Source organism: Mustela nivalis (genome assembly GCF_964662115.1).
Source record: "Mustela nivalis genome assembly, chromosome: 11".
In the NCBI taxonomy this organism is placed as follows: domain Eukaryota; kingdom Metazoa; phylum Chordata; class Mammalia; order Carnivora; family Mustelidae; genus Mustela; species Mustela nivalis.
This window is the reverse complement of record NC_139030.1, coordinates 22,477,350-22,492,917: the sequence shown is the minus strand read 5'-3', so window position 1 is coordinate 22,492,917 and position 15,568 is coordinate 22,477,350. Positions and strand designations below refer to the sequence as shown.

Here is a 15,568-nt window from a genome sequence, read left to right as displayed (position 1 = left end):
CAACTAGAAGCAGCTCACAAAGATGGAAATTCGATCACATCATTTATTTACTTAAAACTCCTCATTGACTTACCATATTTCATAGAATGAAGTCTAGACCCTCTGCTATGGTCATCAAGGCTCTGCGGTACTGAGACCATTAGGACCTGCCTCCTATCTAAGTTGTGTCATTCTGCCTCTAGCATATTACAAGCTAGACATACTGCACATCTTTCAGTTCCTAGAGAATACTCATTGGTTTCTGGCCTTTGCATTTTTTAATTACTTTTAATACCATAATGTATTATTTGCCCCAGGGGTACAGATCTGTGAATCGTCATGCTTACACATCTCACAGCACTCACCATATCACATACCCTCCCCAGTGTCCGTAACACAACCACCCTCTCCCTACCGGCCTTTGCATTTCTTACGCCAAAAGTTAAGTTCCAACCTCCCTCCATGGTCTAGTTAATGTCTACTTGTCCTTGAAGTCCAAACTAATATATTACCCTTGCCAGAAAGCCATTCTTGAGACTCTTCATCTCAGGTATGTAAAAGGTACTCTTCTGTACTATCCTTACTCTGCCTATCACAAACTGCCTTTCCAAGTATGTTCACTCCCCAGTTTTTGGAATTTGTAATTATGCTACCTTAGATGGCAAAATGAACTTTGTAGATGTGACTGGGATTATGGGCCTTGAGAGGAGATTATTCTCGATTATCTGGGTAGGTACAACCTAATCACATGTCTTAAAATTAGAAAACCTTTCCTAAGAGATAGTCACACATAATGTTGCTGAACTTCAAGATGGAAGAAGAGTCATTAGCCAAGGAATATGGATGGCCTCTAGAAGCTAGGGGGAAGGAAAAAAAAAAAAAATACATTTTCCCCTAGAGCCTCCAGAAAGTCATACAGTTCCACCATCTTGTTTTCAGCCTTGTGAAACTGATGTTTGTTTTAGACCTACATAACTAGGAAATCATACCTTTGTGTTATTTTAAAACCACTAAGTTTGTGGTAATTTGTTACAGCAATAAGAATTTAATGTAGCACTAATACAACAGCTTTTGTCATAAATTCTATATTGTGCTTTAATTGTAATAAAATCTCTATCTTCCATTATACTATAAACTCTTAAATTAGGATCATGTCTATTCCCTAGTAGTATTCCTAAGGCACAGCATGCATAAGTGGTCAAGAAAAATGTTCATTAAGAAAAGGAGATTTTAAAAAGTGTGGTAAGGGGAAAAAGGAAGACAAAAGGAGTGAGTGAGAGCAAGAAAGAGGAGGAAGAAAAATATTCGTCTATAAGGCAACCAAAAGTTGCTGGCAGAACAAGTATTCTGTATGAATATATGCACTCTCTGTATTTTGGATAATCTTAAATAGAGGACATCACTATTTGAGGATGGATTTGAGTATGTTAATACAGAAATGGTTCTCAAGAAACAAATTATTAGTGGTTCTTTACTTTGATAACATAGTAAAAGAAAAAGAAAATCAGTATTAATCTTTGGATCAGGAACTAGTTTACTACTAAAACACAAGTTAACAAACACACACACAAAAACAGCAACAACAATAGCAAAAAATAAAAAAAAAAAAAAAAGATGGTGCACCTGGGTGGCTCAGTGGGTTAAAGCCTCAGCCTTTGGCTCAGGTCATGATCTCAGGGCCCTGGGATCAAGCCCAGCATCAGGCTCTCTGCTCGGCAGGGAGTCTGCTTCCCTTCCTCTCTCTCTGCCTGCCTCTCTGCCTACCTGTGATCTCTGTCAAATATATAAATAAAATCTTTAATAAAAAAAAGAAAGAAAAAAAGAAAACCAATCCTTAATATAATTGTAAAGACATTCCCCGCCTTGAGATGGAAATTTATGACTTTTGTTTCAATAACATAAAACTATTAAATATGTTTTATTAAATATGTTTTATTTGTCCAGTTATTTTACATATTAATAACCTAAACCAATCTATCAATAGATTATTTTCAGCACTTATAAACAACTGCTATAATTAACATTCAATCCAAAACCTGTGATGATATAGTTTAGGTACAACACCCAAGACATCCAGATACTGAAGTTTCATGTTAAAAATGGAAAAGAGAAAAACACTAGATGGTCCCTTATTCCATGGAGTAGCTTGTATTTTTGTCTACATGCTTCTTTATGTGTCTGTATTAAAGAGAATCACAGTTTTATGGTCTAAGTCCACCTTTTACTACCATTCATGTAAGAGATTGACTTTACCACCAAACTACATGTGAGAGACTAAAATACAAACATAGTACCACAACAATAAAAAATGTCTTAAGTAAAAAATTTCGATTCACTACTGCCTACTGCATGCTCAGTGATACAGAATTGTTGTTTTTCCCCCCCACATCTCATGCGGTTCATGAAATTGACCAGTTGGTGTCTCCAAGACATGAAGACACACAGATCAATTACCCAGCAAAAAGCATAACCAATAATTTAGAAAAATTCTAAGTAATTTTTTTTTTTTAGTAGGAGTAATTCTTGGGATAGAGTTTGGAGAAAAATGTACAATGGTTCTTTCAATATTTATGTAAAAAGTGTATTTTAAATAAGCCTAATGCTCACTTCGTTTTGACAGTTCAAAATAAACTGTACTAGTTCAATAAATATCTTAGGTTCTTCTATATTCCCATGGTCAACTTGCAGGTATCAAATACTATTAGTACACTCAAAAACAGAAAGCTGGCCAGTAATTAAATCCTTGTTTTCCCTCTAAAGGATATTCTCATCCCAAAGATGGAGAATTGCCAGGATGATGGCCTCTGAATCCTTACACATGAACGTGCACACCAAGTTTTACTGTTGCCGGTGAACTTGAAATGACTCCTGTCAAACACATTCCACCCCGTTATATTCCCGAGAAGAACTTTTTTCATCTTAGAAACACAAGCAGTGTTGCACAAAGTTATGTATTCATAGACTTTTGTAGAAGAGAACACAAAGTACAGCATATTTTTTGTTTCTATTTGATTAGAGTTTACCTACTCATGAATGGGCTTCTGATTTGTGTGTAGAAACCCCGTTACAGGCTCTCATCGATTAAGTAAATCCATTAGAGTTAAATTTAAAACATAATCTTGTAAGCCATACATTCAAACAAGGGGAATTTGAAACCGAGAGAATTAGCTCTTGAACTTCTTGTAATAACAAATGGTCTTCTGTGCTTAATTCGTCAATGTCAACAACAATTATATCATCCCAATGATTATTTTGGCATTTTTCCTTTGGGCCTTTATTACCTAAATTAAGTTTTCTGCATATTCAAATACAACTAAAAGAAACTGTGGGTTATTTATCTAGCCAAGAAATACAATATACTATACTGCATCAATAATTTGTACATTATAGGCAAAAATTGCCCCAGCACCTTCATTCATCTATTGATTGATTTTATATCCATTAAATTGCATGGATGTAAACAGAGCCAAAATAATAGACCACAAAAGCAGAACCTACATATATAATTTGACTTATATCTTACAATTAAAATTCTAAAATGTCAAATTGTTTATAAAGTAATGGCAAAAGAGAATGATCTAGATTAGATCTGCCTATTGAGGCATTTTACACATCAGTCACTGCTTTCAGCCCTGCCAAGATCCTGGCATGACCACATACCAGAAATTCTGCCATTAACTACTCCAAGGTAGCAGGTGGCTATGTTGCCATTTACCACTGTAAAGGTTATAAAGCCATATAGAGAGGAACTTCACAGCTGTAGAATGGTTCACACCATTCATTTCACAAGTATTAATTTAGTACATATTATGTGCCAGGAATAGGTGCATTAGATGCATAGCATCAGGAAGGATAATTTTTATGACCACTCTAAAGTCTATCAAGGGCTGAGAAAGGAGAGACCCGATATAATCTCTAGTATTCTTGAAGTTTCCATTCTCTTTTGCAGGTTCAGAAGTGCATCCCTGTCTGAAGCTAAGAAATGAAAGGTATACCCTACCTGTGAGCTGTCGCCGTCTACTTCGGGTTGTTTCACAATTTGTGGAGCAGGGAGTAAACTTGGACCAAACCGTGAAGGTGCAGTCATCTCGACACGGGACTGTGCATTCTTGTACAAGGGGAGGCATGCCATTTGTCTGCTTGAGGCATTCCATCATTTCTGCCGACTGGTTATCATCAGAGACACAGGAGACCGCTTTAAAAAAAAAAAAAAGAATTCCTTTGTTATTATTTTGATTAAATCAGTCTGTTGCTTGTACTTCAACAAAATAGCAGAATCCCCCAATGTCTGAAAATTTGGTTAACACTGTGATTGGAAAAGGTGTTCAACACCGCTAACCTTATTTCTCTCTGGAAATTAAACGTTTAAGGTTGCCAGTGGGGGTATCTGAAGATTTAATTGGTTTCATTATTAATTCAATTTGGTTGCACTGACAGCAACCAAAATAACTTCCAGTAATTTATTGTACATAAGCTTGTGAGTATCTGATCTCTAGGGATGATCTAAAACTAGGAAAGAATGTGTAAGAGTAAAATGAGGACAAAAAAGGGACAAGACCATGAATATCATGTGAATTGTTCTTTAATTTACTTCTCTTTAATTTACTTCTCAATTTACTTCTCTTTTCTTTAATTTACTTTGATTTTAATTTACTTTGATTTTAATTTACTTCTCTTTAAAATTCTTCTATTTTTGTTATATTTGTTATATATATTATATATATTATGTTATATTATATATTATTATATAATTCTATATATTATATATATATTTGTTTTATTTATTATCCTTATTAACATTTCAGGAGAAATTATTTAAATTTTTTAAAATTTTTTTCCCATTACAGATATCAATTTCAGATAATTCAAAATTTATTTCACAAACTTTAACTAGAAGGTCTCTAGTCATACCATAAAACAACTAATAATCTTGAGGTAAAGAACTTAAGAAATTTTGTAAATTCTGTATTTGATTCTTTAAGCTAGTGACTTTTTATTCATTTATACAGGGTATTTTCTGTATCTCTTATTCACCCTAATTATGAACTTTGTAGGGATCTTTGTAGCTTCTAGACCCATACTGGCACTATTGACATTTTAGGTTGGACACTGCATAGGTATTTGTTTCTTGTGTGCCGGAAGACATTTAGCAGAATCTTTGGCCTCTACCTACTAGATGTCAGCAGCATGTACACCCTCCCAGTTGTGAAAACCAAAAGCTCCAGACATTGTCAAATGTTGCCCCAGGTGAAAACTACTCTTCTAAACTCATTGCTAACCACGGAGATCTAGGAGAACACGTAGATTCTATGGCATGACCTTGGACCTACTTCATCAGCATCTCTGGAGCAGAATTCTAGGCATATATTTTTGTCTTTAAAGTGTCCCAGGTGGTTCTGCTGCAGCCTGCCCACAGACAACCCATTTTTGGCATGGTGCCTGTGGATATAGGGTAGGTTAATTGGTATTTGCTAAATTGTTCATCCTAAAATCCCAGTTTAAGATAATTTTTATGACAACTCTAAAATCTACCAAGTTATAAGGAATAAACACACCACAGCTTAGGATCAACATTGTTAAGAATCAACTTTATATGAAAAGTTTTATAATACAGGGTAACTGTATATAGGGACTCCACTTAATTGTTCATTCTTATATTCTGAACTTTATTTCAAAAAATTTATTTTTTCAGTGTTCCAAGATTCATTATGTATCACACCCCGTGCTCCATGCAATATGTGCCCTCCTTAATACCTACCACCAGGCTCACCCATCGCCCTGCCCTTCTCCCTTCCAAAACCCTCAGTTTCTCAGAGTCCACAGTCTCTCATGGTTTGTCTCCCCCTCCAATTTTCCCTATTTCTCTTTTCCTTTCCTTCTCCTAATGTCCTCCATGTTATTCCTTATGTTCCACAAGTAAGTAAAAGCATATAATTAACTTTATCTGCTTTACTTATTCCACTCAGCATTATCTCCAGTCCTGTCCATGTGGATGTAAAAATTGGGTATTCATCCTTTCTGATGGCTGAGTAATAATCCATTGTGTATATGGACGATATCTTCTTTATCCATTCATTTGTTGAAGGGCATCTTGGCTCTTTCCACAGCTTGGTGACCGTGGCCATTGCTGCTATGAACGTATGGCCCTTCTTTTCACTACATCTGTATCTTTGGGGTAAATACCCAGTTTCATTATTCTGAGCACAAAGAACAACTCAATCTGATTTTTTTTTTCTTAATAACCGAAAGCCAAATCCATCCAATGTTTTAGGACCAAGGAGTTACCTCAGATGACAATGAACGTATATGCAATACTTCCCAGTTTGTACATCTGCTCTGTGCCAGGTGGGGTTATTCACTGGTTTTGAGCAATTTTTGCTTTTGTTTTTAATCTATATTCTAGGAACAAAATCCATTCCAACAAGGTCAACATCACCTATGTTTTTTTCCATTGGAAATATTATAGCCATTAATGAATACACCAATATACTTTATCTTAAATAGGATACATGCAAATGTTATTTCAGTTACATGTTTAGATAACCAATCTGGAGTCAGTTTAGGGGACTTCTATCTTCCCAAGTTATTCTTCCCCCAAGATGACAATGCACTGATTAGCATGAAGTGGAATTTTAAATACTTTTAAAAGCATTGTTATTTGAAATCTGAACCTCTATGTATACAGAAGGCTTTTCCAAAGAAATTTTTAAAATTATTTTCCACATTAGTGTATAGTTGACAACTATGATAAACATTCAATGATATTTTGAAATTTTGCAAGCTAAATGATCAAAATCAATATTTATGAATGCCTATATTGAGCTATTTTGCATTAATGAAAGAAAGCATCAAGAATAAAGAATAGCTATAGAATATGGTGTAATTCAGAGACATTCTTATCAAATGGTATGAATACAAATTCCAACTCCAAAAATCTGGGAATTACATGAATGGAGTTATTTAATCTTTGCACATAGACTCATCTATAAAATGATTATAGTAAGAGAACCTACAACAGAGTTGTGAGAAAGCTTAAAACAGTATCTCTCATACATTCAAGGTTCCAAAATGCTATTGACTATTAACTTTTAGTATTTAATTTTTAATTTCTTTATTAAATCTGGCAGACTGATAGTTCTCCTCTCAGGTACACACACTACCACTCTCCATGGCCACCTTCAGAATCTGAGGGATAAAGGAAAGAAAACCATGGTTGAATCTCACAGGAGTCTGGCACCACACTTAAAAAATCACCATTAGTCCAAATAGTATGCCAAATATGCCCTAAACACATTCACTACATTAGCAGGGCTATGTAGACCAAATCAGATCAAGGGTTCCTAAATGAACTGATGTATTAGAGTAGTCTAAAAGAGACAATAGAGATCTCTAAGGGCCAAAGAAAACATTGGCAGCTGTAGCATGAAGGTTCACGATACCCACATTAATCTCAATACCACTGTTCTGTGTTATTACTGATGGTCTGTTAACTTAAGGGTTGAGTGGCAACTGATACACTACAGATCATACAATCATCGAATTAGGTCAGGCATTATGGCTTTCCGATTTCTCCAAGTTCAAGATGCTAATTTCTTTTCAAGTGTGAAAAAAAAAAAAAAACACCAGACAAATTTAAAAGAGCGGTGCCTAGGTGGCTCAGTTGGTTGAGTGAATGACTCTTGTTTCTGCTTCAGGTCATGATCTCAGGGTCCTGAGACCGAGGCCCCTGCTGGACTGCCACTAAATGAGAATTCTGCTAGAGATTCTCTCTCTTCCTTGCCCTCTGCCCCTCCCCCACCCACCTACTTTGCAAGCATGAACATGCACACACGCTCTCCAACTCAAATAAAATCTTAAAAAATATGAATGTTTCTTGGGAACATTCTAGTGTAAAATGAATCATTTAATAAACATTTATTGGAAGACTGGATATTGAACTATACCAATGGATACAAAATTACTGAGGAAAAACAGCAAGAGCAAAGTATGCAGGACTGGAAAACCAGGGAATGAGAAGATATTTGGAGTAAATGAGGATAACTAGTAGCTAGTGGCACAATCCAATTCAGAGCCTCCTTCCATTAGGCAACTCATGGGGAAAGGTTATTTTTAAAATGCATTATTTTAAATCTATAAAATAGTTCTTAACCACTAGAAGGTGTGTAGACTCCTTAAGCCCAAAAACTTATTTTGAGAAAACAGATGTGGCAAAGTATACTGATAAAATTGTAAGTCCTAGTGTCAAATAGAACTAAGTGACTCTCCATTTTTTTCTACTGTTACCTTGGACAAGTTATGTAAAAAGACTCCATTAACCCATCCATACAATTTTAAGAGTAATATCTATACCATATAATAAATTGACACAGGTGAAGTACTTAGCACAGCAGGGGGGTGTTGGTGTGCAAGCATCAAGTGCATGAATGGGGGGAGGGGCAGAGGGAGAGGGAGAGAACTTCAAGCAGACTGTGCCGAGCAGGGAGCCCAAAGCAGGGCTCCATCTCACCACCCTGACATCATGACCTGAGCTGAAACCAAGAACTGAATTGAACTCCTAACAAACTGAGCCACCCAGGCACCCCATGGAAGATGGCCTATTTTTATGATAAAGTCTTCTAGAAATGGAAACATAACAAGCATCAGTAAAGAAGAATCCAACATTACTTGACTTGGCTCAGGAAGAATTTTCCAAATCCCACTACCAATAATCTTGGCCCCTAAGAAGTGTAACTGGAGTCTCCTTTCAGTTAGAGTATTAAAGTCAGTAGCCTATTCCAAAGCTTACATGGCTCTCCCAAAGATATGGTCTATTCTATTTCCAAGTGATGCTCTGTGCATCCTGCTAATTGTTTATGAAAATGAGCCTTATAAGCTAACATAGGAGATCAGAACTCCAGAGAAAGTCAGAAACTGAAATCCAAGTCCTGTTGGGAATACGTTCCAGAAGCACCAAGATCAAAGTCCTTAAAAATCTTAAGTGTTTCATGAAAGCACCATGAATATTTGTGCAGAAGAGTGCTGGCCATATTTGCAGCTTCATACTTCACTCAGTGAGGTGATTATATCCAGCACAAACATGAACCATACCTCTCTAAGCTAAAGCTAAATTCAAAAGCCTTTTAACATCTGAGGCTTAGGGGGATTTATCAAACTTTTCTGACCATTAGAACCATTTGTGCTTCATTACAGATAAGGCGAGGGATGAAACAAGGCAAAGAAATATAGCTTATGCCCTGAAGTCAGAAATACATCTTGAAGTCATTCTCTCTACTTCTGTGGTGGTCTAAACATCAAACTTTGCTTATATACCTGAATCTTAATTACCTACAGCTTGTTCCCTATTGATCTTATTGAACTTGATCCGTTCACCCATCCATCCATCCAGTCAATATATAAGCAACTATGAAACATTATAAAATCAATATGTGTATATATAGATATGCATGTACATACACATAATCTGGCTTCTGGGAGGCTACAGTAGTGGCAGTAACAGAAAGGTAGATGGTACAACATTGTCGTCTCTGTAATAGAGACAACCAATGAGGGAACTTGGTATAGAAAGGAAAAGTAGGTACTGCAATCTTACATGGAAAGGACGTGCTGTGGACAAGCAGGAAAAAAGCCATTACCAAAATTCATCTATCAGATATTTGCTATTTAGTTTCACCCTGAGTCCTGGGTCCTTTGGATCATAGCAAATCACTTGCAGACCACAATCTAGAGAAAGTTTTTTTTTGGTGGTGGTGGTGGGGAGAGGGCTTCTAAGTAGTTAAAGTCCTCTATACTAGGGGGCAAAGTCTTTTGAGGAAAGGGAGAGGCATTTACTACGGACCCTTCCTGTCCTTTATTTCTACACGGACTAGATTGTTTAAGGAATGGCAATTCAATGCTCAATTATAATCATTTATTAAACTTGGAATATTGTTGTCTTTGTGAGAGGAAAATTGTACTGCCAGGTAAAATTAGTTCCAATAGCTGCAGAACAATCTCATTATTGGGCATGTTTGAAATTTAGTGACCTTAGGCTTTGAACAGAAAGTTCTCAGGCTAGCTGCCTGGGACAGCTGAGTATTCTTAAGGAACAATGGAGAGGCATGTGTTTGAACAAAGCCACACAGATGAGAGCTCACAGACAACAGTCACCTACTAGTAATGGGAATGGTAGGGTGACCAGAAACCCCCCCAGAACTTCTGTGAAGTTTGAAGTCCTATTTTCCCATTTACAGTGTCTAACAATGTATACAACACATAGAATTGAGTTCAGCTCCTTCACCTTTCTCATAGTTATGACATAAGCTGAACCTTAGAGAGGAAGAAAAAAAAAATCACAAAAAGCAGAGAAGAGTTACTAATTGCTTTCCCCCGTTACCTCTTTTCAATTTTAGCAGCATGAAAAGGAATACCCTGACACAAACTGTAAAATTATCTGATAATCTAGCAAAAGAAACAAAGCAAGGACCTAGCTGAATTCTCAGTATGTCTGAATTAATTTTTAAAAAAGAACTACCCACTGTTAATGTGGGAGGTTTAAGCAACCTTCTCAGGCTTCCAAGGTGACTGAATTCATCAGATTTTTAACTGTTACTAAACAGCTAGTCTTTTTATCCTCTATCACCTCTAGACTCAGGTCATCAGGCATGCCGTGATAAGTTGGGTCTTTTTTAAAATTTTCCCCCCACTTATAGCATGAAGAGTGCAGGGGTCACTGTCCTGATAAGAAAGAATGATACTCGGCCTGGGAAGAGTAAGTAATGGAAGCTGCTACTTCCCCATCTGTCTAAACTCCCCCTTCACCAAGGACAACCACATTACTTTCCCCAAGTTACTATGGACTAGAGTTCAATTGTCATAGTTGCAAGAAAGGTTAAGAAGAATTTCGTTTTAGAGGTGATGATTTCCAGGAAGCAGGGGTAACATGCTAAAAAGCCAGGAGGGCTCTATGAGCTTGCTGTCCTGCCGTGAGCTGCTTCAAGCACAAAGCTCCATTTACAGGTGTGTCAAGAAACAGAAAGGAGGGACAGCAGCTGCCCAGTTCAAAAAACAGTCTGACAACATATTCTATCAGGCCCTGCACTGGTAGCTGGGGGGACACAGATGGAAGAAATGGTCACTGTACCGAGGGTCCTGCAAGAGCACAGCATGGGAGCCTCTGGCACCAGGCAGTCAGTGTCACTTCCTGGAAGGACAGACACATGAAAGTGGGGTAGGACGTTCCCTATAAAAACAACTTAAGCCAGGCCAGGAACTTGACATACCATACACCTGTGCAGAGAACCAGCACTATGGTGGGCTGGCTTCCTGTCTTTGCTCTGTACACTCCTAGGACTCTACTTCCCCTTTGATAAGATCCATTATGTACAGAAATACATGGTTTATATCTGCGATGTTACTAAATTAAGGACATTATGCCAGGCTGCCCCAGACAAGTATGGGGTCCAGTGTGAGAAAGTAAGAAGAGGTCATAAACCACAAGTCTAAAGAGTTAAGAGTTAAAAACTGAAATTAACAGATCTGTAATAGATCTGTTCTACTTCCCTACATTAACATATTTGCTTTCCTAACATCTTGGAAAGCTAGGTTCTAATAACAATTCTGGGGTGAAGTTTTCATCTGGAATGTGCCTCCATCCCAGCCCTATACCCTGGCCCCCTTCCTTCCCTTCTCATTCCAGCTGAATTCTACCCCAGCCAGGACCTTCCTGCACTTGCTGTCAATCCTGCGAAGCTCAATTCACAAGTCAGCTGCCGGTCATCCATGCCAGGCCTAGTACACACGTAGCTAGAGTAAGCTTTCCTCCAGTCAGACTCCAAAAAGGCCTCTTTCATCCTTGAGGCTGTCTCAGGGCCATATAGGCAGGGAGTTCTGGAGTCCTAAGGACTAGGAAGAGATAGGCGTTGGGTAGGGAACCTGGACTCCATTGGGACTCCTTATCTTTGAGAGGGAAGGAAGCTGGAAAGGCCAGAGAAGGGCCCTTGAATGTATGGGAGCTAGGCGAAACCATCTTTTGGTGAGTCTAAGGGCAGAACTGCCTTCCCTTCCAATTAATTCTTTACAGACTGATGGAGTCTTCCTTAAGACCTCCCTTCCTGGTAGATAATCAGGGAAAGTACCAATTCCAATTAAAGCTATTTTAGTTTGGGCTATTTTAATTTGTTCCCCCCCCCCTTTTTTTTTTAAAGATTTTATTTATTTGACAGACAGAGATCACAAGTAAGCAGAGAGGCAGGCAGAGAGAGGAGGAAGCAGGTTCTCCGCTGAGCAGAGAGCCAAATGCGGGGCTTGATCCCAGGACACTGGGCAGAGGCTTTAACCCACTGAGCCACCCAGGCACCCCAGGACATGGCTTTTGGGAAAAACCCAAAGCCATAATGGCAGAAAGGCCGCAGACAGAGAAAACTAATCAGATTAAGTAGGTAAATTAAGAAGCATCTAAAAAACGTAAGGCCTGCCGTACACATAGTGCACCACTGGGTACTGAGGTCCAGGACTGCTGTACCTAAGTTTGGCTTCTGTATGGAAAAGTGTCCCAAAAAGTGATTGACACCCATTCAGGTGCCCCTAAATGGAGGGATGGATTCTTTGAAGCCCACAATGGAGCAGAAGCCAGAGGCACAAAAAAGCGCTCTGTTGGAAAGTCCAATGCTTTCCTTTAGTTTCAGAAAAAGCCTCAGGATTTTCTTTTTTCCGGTGCTAATTTATTTCCAAGGAGTTATTGTTTTCCGGTTGCCACTGTAACAAACTACCACAAGTTAAGCCACTAAAAAAACAAAAGTTAGTTTTCTTACAAATTCTGGGAGTCAGAAGTACGACATCAGTTTCACACGGCAAAAATCAAGTCATCAGCAGGGCTGGTTCTTTCTGGAAGCTAGGGAGAGTCAAAGGGCTCACTCACCCTTTCCAGCTTCTAGAGACTGCGTGTTTCCCTCACTGACACGCCCTAGTTCTGGCTTCAAAGCACACCCTGTGTGGAAACTCAGCGCATGCCCATTTCCTTCCTGTCGCTCACTTCCCTTATAAAGGCTGCTGTGATTACATTGGACCCACCTGGATAACCTGGGCTAATCTCCCCTTAGAATCCTTAGACTTAATTACATCTGCAAAGTCCCTTTTGCCTCATAAGGTAAGACATTCTCAGCTTCCAAAGATTAGAACTTACCACTTTGGGGGGCGGTTATTTAGCCTGCAACACAGGGGAGAAGTATTTTTTCTAGATCCAAGGTACTGCCTCATTCACTGGAATAAGAACCAGGCCTACTTCATCTGCTCCCAATAAAAGAAGGAAGGCATATTTGACACAATCAAATTTACCATGACTTCCCCAACCCCTGCTCTCATGCTGGTTTGTTTTGTTTTGTTTTAATTCTTTCATTTTTCAGTCACCGTGCCTGGCTTTCCTCAGTCATCCAGACTACCTTTAGAACTACTTTCCCCATACTCTGCTGGGGTATTCTTAGGGAAAACAGGCAAGTGAACTTATTTCTTATTCAAGATCAAGCATATTCAAGAATGTACATCTAGAGGCACCTGGCTGCTCAGACGGTAAAGCATGTGACTCTTGATTTCAGGATTGGAGTTCATGCTCCATGTTGGGTGTGGACCTACTTTAAAAAAAAAAAAAAAAAAAGAATATATAATATATAGCTACATTGAACAGAAGTGCATTATTCTATTTAGGTCAGTCTGAGCCAGGCAAAATACAAAGCCACATCCCCCTACCCCCTGCCCCATCCAACCTTCAAGCTTCAATTGTTGGCTTCATGAATGAATGAAGGGAGAACCTCTTCAGAGAAATACTGGAATTGAGGAGAGAATGAGAACAGTAGAAGTAATTAAAAGTACTATGTCCCATAAAAGAAGGCCAACTCTATGCTCTCTTTCATAACAAGCATGTCTTATTGTCTCTACTATGGGGACATGCTCTGAACTGTCCACCATAAGTGCCAGCAGCCCTGAGCCACTCCCTCACTCCACTCCATGCTCAAGAGCCAAGTGCTGGCCAAGGTGAGGACGCACATCAATAGGGTCCCATGCGCGCTATGTGGAATAGTCTTCCCATCTTGTCTGTGCTGTTACTCTGGCTGTAGACAAGAGAGAAAGACTGTCCTAATCCTCTCCTGATGTGGCCAGGCCCAGTGTGGGGGTAGGACCAGGAGCCCTGGTCGTATAAGGAAGAACAAACAGGATAGGTGGCCATCTAGCACTTGCATTTCCTAGGTGCAGACATCAGGTCACCCCAGAATGACCAAGTCAACTTCTCCAAACATGGATCAAACCCAGGCCCTTCCCCTTTGGACTTTAATCACAGGAGTCGAACCAACCAACACTCCACCTATTCTAAATTTACTTGGTGGATGTGTTAGTGATTGCATTTCTGTGACAGTTTTAAGTTAATAGACAAGGCATGAGTCGATTGGAAGTAGAAGCCAGTTCTTGGCCATATCCCACTTGCATTCATTTTTTCCCTGCATTTTCTCTCTCCCCATGCAGAACATAGCATGTGGGAGCACAGCGTTTGGAGGTCTCATTCTTCAAAACTAGAATCTGAATAAAGTGTGTGCTTATGATTACATGCTGACTGACATATATGCAACTTTTGAGTGGAACAGCATGAGTTGTGGAGATTGAATTAAACAATAAACCCGCAATTGCTTGTTAGGGTGCTTTAATTGACTCATAAGTACCATATGTGAAGCTGCGTGGCTGCAGGAGCCCAATTATAAGCTTGCTTATGGAAAGATACAACTCATTTTGCATGTTGGAAACATACTCCCCAATTATTGTTGCCTCTCAGAAAAAAAGCATTTTTAAATAAATAAGAAATACTTAGTGAGCTAATAATGTACACTTAGTCCCAAGGTAACCCTGAAGCACTTTATTTAGGTTCTAATACAAGATCAGAAAATGCACAGTGAAAAAAATGCCCCTCTGCTTTATTCTGTTAAGCCCGGAGCTCTCTGTGTTCACAACCGAAGAAGCCTACACAGTACTCTTGACTTGAGGGATTTTCCCTCCTAACTGACAAAAAACTGGTAAAAATAAACACTTAGGGAAAAAAGAGAACAAAGTAAAATTACAAACAATTCATAAATTAAACACAGCTAATACATGTGAGGGTCACAGAGGAGAAAGGGAGATCTTAAACTCTGGCTGCCAATCTAGTGGGGCAAATTCCAGAAGGTAATGCTAGGAATGGGGTCAGGTAATCAAGCTGGAAGCACATTGATCAGTATCAGCTGTGGGTTGGTGGCAGTGGGCAACACAGGAGATACATGTTGACCAATTAGTAAAATCAGGAGATTCCAGATACGCAGAGTGAGCACCTTTGTGAACCAGAGTTGAGAAGGTGTAACCAGTGGGAATCCTAAATCTAAGGAGGAAAAGCATAAAATTGTCCTTCTCTAGGGCACCATAGAGCCTGACCGTGATGTTTGCATGAACACAAGTGGTCTTGGAGTACCTTTAGACCACCAGTGATTTTCAGTTAGCCACAGTGATGTCTCCCCAAATAAATAAGTACAAAGTGTAGCTTGTTTGCTAACAAAGCTGCCAGGGAAGTGTTTTAATCTCCTGCTACTCCTTCCCTTAA

The 15,568-nt window shown here is 38.8% G+C and overlaps 1 protein-coding gene across 2 annotated transcripts in view; it reads right to left on the bottom strand.

Annotated features, from left to right (window-relative positions):
* The window catches only part of THSD7B (thrombospondin type 1 domain containing 7B), an 824,611-nt gene that overhangs the window by 245,443 nt on the left and 563,600 nt on the right, over positions 1–15,568 (bottom strand). For both annotated transcript variants that reach the window (XM_082689340.1, XM_082689339.1), the window contains exon 13: positions 3,980–4,174. In XM_082689340.1, coding sequence (XP_082545466.1) covers positions 3,980–4,174 — 195 coding nt within the window. The remainder of the gene's footprint in view (positions 1–3,979; positions 4,175–15,568) is intronic.